At 36.5% G+C, this 7,720-nt stretch overlaps 1 protein-coding gene across 1 annotated transcript in view; it reads left to right on the top strand.

Moving 5' to 3' along the window:
- The window catches only part of LOC118746579 (RNA-binding protein Musashi homolog Rbp6-like), a 154,296-nt gene extending 147,577 nt beyond the window's left edge, over nt 1-6,719 (top strand). Inside the window, exon 4 of the mRNA XM_036480422.1 lies at nt 6,576-6,719. Within this exon, the coding sequence (XP_036336315.1) occupies nt 6,576-6,719 (144 nt within the window). The remainder of the gene's footprint in view (nt 1-6,575) is intronic.
- The last annotated feature ends 1,001 nt before the right edge of the window (nt 6,720-7,720 follow it).

The following is a 7,720-nucleotide window of genomic DNA, read 5'->3' as shown; positions in this document are numbered from 1 at the left end:
ACAACAACAAAAACAAAAATCCACTGTTGCATGTCCTGACTTTATTTACCCATATCGCTGGAACCAGTAGGAATATTCGAATGAAACAAAAAAAAAAAATACTTGTTATATATTAAAATATACATTTCAAAAAAAAAATCATAGAAATCGGTTGAATAAGCATTAAAAAAACCGCAAATAAGGTCCCGGGTACAAACGTATCCCGGGTGTGTGTTTACGTGGTATTCTCTGGGTGTGTGTTCTAGGGTTAAGGTAAACTGCCAGCTCTTTCAAGGCTACAACTTCAGCCTGATGAACGCTGTAGTGGTCCGGAGTTCGTACCGATAACTCCAATCCTAATTCCCCAGAGAAAACTCCATAGTCAACCCTATTGTGTAACTTAGATCCGCCCGTGTTAAAATTGAATATGATTTAGACGATTCCTTGATCATAACTAACTATCCAAAGTGTGAACTGCAGAAGCGTGGTCAAACCGCCGATTCTTCCATTGCGCCATAAATTTAATCTGAGTGGCCTAACTGCAGAAGTGAAAAGCCAATCAGTAATGCGCGGTTTTAATACCCATTTGATTCCGACTGCTTGCTTGCATTTGTATAATGCAACGTTGGCCTTCTTAATTCTGTCCTCTCTATACATATTAGCTTTCCAAGTAAGCTTACACGTCTAATATGAGTCCTAGATATTTTACATTCTCCTTCAAAGCAATCTCCACCATCTTGAAAATTAGCGGGTATTTTAGGAGCCAAATGTGTCCTTGTGAAGAGAATTACTTCAGTTTTTTTTGGGGTTTATTCCGAGTGCCATATTCGCTGATGTTTTATAATATCTGGACTACTTCATGACATAGACCTCGGAAGGCTGCTCTTCAAAGCGTCCCAATTTCAATTTCTCTGTCGTCCGTTAAACTTTTGATGGCAATTTTCAGAATCTCATGCTTGGACTAGCCACTAGCTTGAGCACATTGTGACTTGAAAAATCTTCTTCCTTTGGAGTGAAAGTAGATTAAGCTATAAGCGAAGTTAAATTTTACAAATATGCGTCAAGAATCAACGCAATTTAGTTAATTGAAGTCTGAAAATTACCCGTTGTAGACAGCCGGCCGCGCAGCAGATACATCCTTCAAAGATCCGGCAACATTTTGCGCTAATGTAGAGGTGTAGGGATGAGCCGATTGCCTTCCCGAGTGCTTTTGCTCCTGATTCTCCGATCAAGTGGCCATTAGAGTCCGACCGAAGGTAGATTTTTTGACCGAAGCCGAAGCGAACATACATACGGTTTTGATGATTTACTAGAAAATTAAGTAAATTAAAAAAAATAAGTCCAATATTTCCTTATTAAGCGCTCATAAAATACAATATGCGTACAAAGGGGAACATGTTCAAAAAAATCTAGGTACCAAAAAGGTTCGGCTTTGGAAAAACTTCGATTAATCGGCAAATCGAAGCCGAAGCCGAACGATCGGTCGGACTTTAGGGACCACCTTATCTCGCATACAGTGAGAGAAAGTTAAAAAAGCTGTCCAAAACTTACAGCAGAGAAATGAAGCCTTAAAATTAGAAAATTTCCAATAGCTTAAGCAGATTTTAATGCAGCCAGGGATTTCAGGGCAAGGAGATAGTCGTATGTGCGTATAATATTGTATATATGTATGCATGTAAAGCAGATTTTAATTTCGAAAAGACAAGATGCACCAAAAATTAATCACAAATTAAAATTCTACGTAGCTTTTCAATCTATCAAATTTGCTACGGAAATTTCATTACACGCGTTAAGATTCCCCTCCGAAATGTGGAACGCCAAGTGGACTGCGCAATTACTCAAGTCCAAAAAACAAGCTGAACAGTGAATGCCAAAAACGAATGAGCCAATAGCGAACAGCGAAAAAGAATAGCTGTGACTTGGATTTTGTATGCAGTTAGCAAGTTTGTCCGTATGTTAGATTATGTCTGCAAAAGCGTTTATATTTTATAAAGTGCTTGTACGTTTAGCTATTGAAAATACCTTCTCGCGCGCTCAAGCGGCGCGTCCAGATGACTGTGCGCTCGGAAATTAAGAAGATAACAGACGATGTGCTCATTCATCTTCAAATGCTAGCTCCGCGACGCGAGCGCTCCCAACAAAGGATGTGTACACACACTTACATACATATATCTCGCCCGCATCCAAACTGCTACGTTGCATTTTCTACTAAAACATGGCTGTAGCAACATTCGCCAAACCAAGCCAGCAGCCACCAGTGGGAGCAACAGAGCAGCAGCTACACACATGCATACATACATACGTATTTGAGGAAGGAGCCGACGCAAGGAGGAAATGAGTTATGATAGCATAGTGCTGCCACTTGCACAATGATGCCACGCCAGCTTGTCGTCCGGTTGAAGTTGTTTGTATTGTTGCTATTTGATGCAACGGCGTTCATGTACGCTGTCCCCGTTGGACCAAATCGCTTTTTAACAACGCTGCAATTTCAATAAGAGCCAGCAAGCCATACTACCACATAACAAGCAAAATATTACTACATACTTGCAATAGGTTTCGTACTGATGTGGGCCGGAGCGGGAGTGGGTCACCACCATGCTTCCAGCCAGCAGCTTTTGCGAATGTGTTGGACGACTGATGCAAGCCTTCCCCATTCGCGGGGCTTGCGGCGGGAGTTGTAGGAGATAACAGTAACGTCTCATCACCAGCAAGCTGTGACCACGGGCGCTTCGAATCAACTCGGCAACACACGTTCATCTATTTATGTAGGAGTGGTTTGCCTTCACTAGGCTCGCTGTTTCGTTGTGCAGCTACATTTGCACTTGACACTGTCTACTCTTGGTACAGTGGAAACAGTGGAAAAGGGCGGACCTTTGTATGTTTCCTTTTGTATTTTAGCCGACTGTGTGCAGAGATGTTACTGCAAATGGTGTCGCTGACGTTGTTATTGCTGTTTCACCATGCCAAACATAGCAGTGCGCTCTTCACTGCAAGCCTCGCAGATGCTGCGTTTGTTACATGCATGTGCATGCTTGTGCGAGTAAGTAGGTACATAGAAGCCTACTCGTTCGTTAGATGTTGAAGTGTTTTAATTTTACGACATTGCATGAATTTTATTGCTGGCACAGCACAACGCGTACTTTACTCGCCGAAATACGCCCTCTATAACACTGAAATGTTCGTTGGTATACTTGTATAATGGGTGTGTTTGTAAGTCGTAGTTGAAGGCATTGAGTGTAAGTTGATGAAGAAGATCTTCCTTAAAATTTTACAAAGTTTTAATCTTCAATCATGGTACTGATTTTGACTTTCAACACTTCTACAATTCAACAGACAAACTTAGTTAATATTTCAACATGTAATTTTTAAGCAAAAAACACAACCGACTTCAATTCTCATATATATAAAATTGTAGGAGTACCTTAATTTTTTCATGATCCAATGATCGGATCTAATTAAAGTTAGTGTGGGACCACCTCGGAGATACTATCTTCCGATAGAATTATCGAAATCGGTTGACGTGGTTAAAAGGTATGCGGTAACCAATATAAAAAAAAATAAAATAAAAATATTCCGACGTATTGATAACCATCTCCTTTTTTGAAGTCTGTTAAAAAAAGAAATACATTAAAAATACCGAATTTATTGTACGAGTACGAGTATCTTATACAATATTATACCTATATCAAATTAGGGAGTGGACAAAAGGTTGTCAAAGAAATGTTATTCCAGTTTTGTATTCTGTCAAGGCACTGACGCTATTATTATTATCATAAATTAGAGCAATCTTACATAGATATATGAGCAAATATCACGAGTTGTTACAAAGCTTATCTTAAACAATGCATTCTCTTCAGTTTTTTTCCCGGCCCCAGAGTTCTCAAGAGCCCGCGTTCTGAGACTCCACAGAATATTTCAAGATGTTTTGCATACAAATTATAGATTGTCATAATGATGTAATATAGTACTAAAAAATTGTATATACATAAAACAAGTGAAATATTATTTAATTTCGAGCAATTTATTAGTTCAGTTGAACTCTTGGAAATCAACCTCTTTTCTTTTCTAGGGGCACTAAACTGTGAGAAGTGGATATGAATTAAAAAAGTATATATATAGTAGAAGATCCGAATAGGGCACGACCTTCATCCATCTGTGTGATGGATGAAATCTATTTCGTATGAAATTTAATGCGTTAGTAAATTCGCATGTGGGTTGGCTGAAAAAATGCTGGCCAGGATATTTTTAATTAAATATTCAAAAATTATTATTATTTTTTTTGTTTAATTTTGCAATCATTTGTTGAAGGAACAAATTACATACATATACATACATATACCAATTGAAAGCATAAAGCCTATAGAATATGAAAATGTTGGGTTGTCTATTTTTCCACTTAGGCTTAAATTAAAGCTAGAACTCTCAACTATTATCTCTGAAAATAAATACCATCCGTGGACCTTGATCTGTTTGTCACTTATATTCATTTATGGGACAGCAAAAACTGATTTTGCCGAAACTTGAGTATTTAGCGCAATCAAAATAAAAAGTGATAGAACCTTCCACTTAGGCTTAAATACCATCTCTCTACCTTGATCCCAAAAGCACTTGTGGTCGACTATTGAACAGCAAAAATTGGTTTTGGCAAAAATTTGATTTTTTTTTCAATAGCACTATCTTCCAGGACTTTTTATAACGGAGCACACTTGTGCACAAGGTTATTATAACTTTGTTCACATAATGGTTGTTTGTAACAGCCAAAACGAATCGACCCGTTACAAATTTTGAAAAAATCGGAGTGATCACGCACATTTCTTTTGTTATGATTATTTAAAAATAAAATCGTTTTTTTGTACCGGTTACTAACTTCGAAAAATCCGACATTCGAGTACCGGTTGCCAATTTCTTAAAAAAGCGGAGTAGTAAATATTTGAAATATCACAGTTTCCATTTTTTGAAAAATACTGTATAATGGGAAGTGGGCATTGTTATGAACCGATTTTCAACTTTTTCAACACCCTTCGTAGTAATTCGTTGAATGATTTTTGAGATTCCAAGAATCCAAAAATAGTGGGAGTGGCAAATAACCAATTTTTAATGATTAAATATGAAAAACACCATTCAAAAAAAATTATTTAATTCGTTTTTGCTCTTTACACGGGAGCATTCCGCCTTTTAAAAAATTAGATTTTTCGAAATTAGTAAACAGTACAAAAAGCGATTTAATTTTTGAAATAACCATAATAAAAATAAAAATGGTAACTGGACCTAAAACCCGGGTTTTTCGAAATTGGTAGCCTTTACAAAAAACCAATTTCATTTTTGAAACCACCGCGAAGTAATCCTTGTAGGAATAAAGTTTCAACAAATAACGACCACTACTTGCATATTTCTACATTTTGCTATTTGTGTGTCAGTTCTAGTAGTAGCAGGTAAATTAATTAAAAATATTTTCTCTCAAATTTTGCTTAAAATAGTTTTCTGGAGAGCATCGTACCATTTTTATCATGTGTAAAATTGTTTCCACCTTAAGTGCTATATTGACTGCACAATTTACCGTTTTTCTTGTGGAAGTAAAATAACTCTCGAAGAAGGAGTCCAGAATCAATATTTCGAAAAAAGGAGCAGCTCCAAATTTTAAATTCTACGTATTTTCAATCGGGCAGTGACACGATTTGTCATCCCCGCCATTTGGCCCGGTTCAGGCACAACATGTTCAATATACTGCCATCTGAATCATAAAAGCCGCAATTGCAATAAAATTCCTATGTAGCTAACCACTTTCTTACTTTGGACGGCAGCTTATATTCTTATCATAATTTTTTTCATCTAAATTTTACACCAGAAAAATAAATTGTACGGGTGGGGGTTGAGGCCCACAACCGAGATTATCCCCGGGCCCGGATTTCCTCTCTACGGCCCTGGTCGGAACTTCTTGATCGATCCCAAATTTATGCTTAAAGATCTTTTAAGTCAAGCGTAAATGCTATTAGGAAGACAGTTAAAACTAATAGAACAATTTGTTATGTCTATAAAGGGGGTTTGTTCTGATTGATAACCTCTTGGAGAAAAGCTGTCATGTTACCAAGACGAACACGACTACGAACCAGAACGCAAGGACGAGTAAAAATACAAATACGAAGAATACATATACGAATGTAAATACGAATACGCAGACAAATACGATGTCTTATAAGTACATAAAAAGTAATACAAATACGGATGCGTTTATGAAGACAAATATGAGTACGAAGTTTAATTCGAATACGATGAGGAAGATGAAGATTTCATATTTAGGCTGTAACTGCTTCCATTTTGCCACAGCTATTTGGAGACTAAATTCAATATTGTCAACCCTATACTCTGGGTAGGGGTTTTCTGGTTACAATAGACCGGTAATTATATTTGCATTCCTTATTTCTAAAGATGATTTAAGGCAGTCGGATCTACGATTATCGAATTCAAGTAACAATAAAACATTTACCTTATAAGGGAATTGATTTCTTAGGATCCAACATCCGCCTTTTTCTTATTTTGCTTTCATTTTATGTCCATATATGCATTTGTATTAACCCTTTAATTTTTCTCATTTACAGATGGTGACGCGAACGAAGAAAATCTTTGTGGGTGGGCTGTCAGCGCCCACAACACTCGAGGATGTTAAAAGCTACTTCGAACAATATGGACCGGTAAGTCAACCACTTTTAACAAGTTTTCCAATTAAATTGGTTTCGTATTAAAGAATTCGGAAAGCGAATTGAACACGAAAATGTTGCTGTTCAAGTACATAATTTTTTACACATAACCTAGAAACAAGCAAAAGCGTTGCCACTTGTTTGGCATATTGAAACAAAGTTGATCTAAAACCCAACAAAAGCTAAATGGCATTTAAATAAAAATCCAAAATTAAGCTGAAATGCTGTTTAAATTTTCATCTGAAATTGGCCCTAAGTGTTACTTTTTCATAGAAGACGCACCCGCTGTCTACTCAAATGAGAGACGCAATGGATGTTGCCGGTAGCGGCTGATGGATCGGAGACTTTAGGGAGTAGTTGATTGGATCGATCTGCCGAAAAACGTTGCCTATAAAAAACAATTATGTGGCTCCAATATAACATCAGCAAGTAAAAAGTTTTGGAAGAAATTTAAACTAAAATTGGTTTAAATGGATCAGATATATGAATATGTTTATGTATAATAGGGATGGGAAAACGTAGCAGGATTGGGTTAACTATTATTACCTTCTCTTCGAAATTCTTAGAGTCCTTCAGAAATCTTGGAAAATTGTATCAATGCATATGACCCAAAAATGCATATTTATGCTCTCTGTATTAGCAGTAATATTTTGCCTCCATGACGCGTATCACACTTACATTACTTTTCATTTCAAATCATGGTGGTCTTTGATTATTTAATTACTAATTGATCTGAACATTTCATTAATTGTTTTTTCGTGAAATAAACAATTATTTTTTACACTGTGCTTAATGCTATCATTTCAAAATGTTTATATTTTTAGTAGGAATTTCCAAGCATTTGAGCACATTCAGAGTCATTTATCATAATTTTTTAGCGAATATTTGTTTCGCTTTCGTTTTCTTTCTGTTGCCGAAAATAACCCATTTGAAATGATTAATGTCGGCAGCCATTCAAAATAAAATACGACGGCGTAGTAGCAATCAGTTGCTATTTTTTGGTAATTTTTTTTCGTTTCTTTTTTTTCAAAACCTGATCCATTCAA

This window comes from Rhagoletis pomonella, unplaced genomic scaffold (genome assembly GCF_013731165.1).
Source record: "Rhagoletis pomonella isolate Grant_MI unplaced genomic scaffold, Rhpom_1.0 Rhpom_scaffold_00010, whole genome shotgun sequence".
Lineage (NCBI taxonomy): Eukaryota > Metazoa > Arthropoda > Insecta > Diptera > Tephritidae > Rhagoletis > Rhagoletis pomonella.
This window is presented reverse-complemented; position numbering and strand designations above follow the sequence as displayed.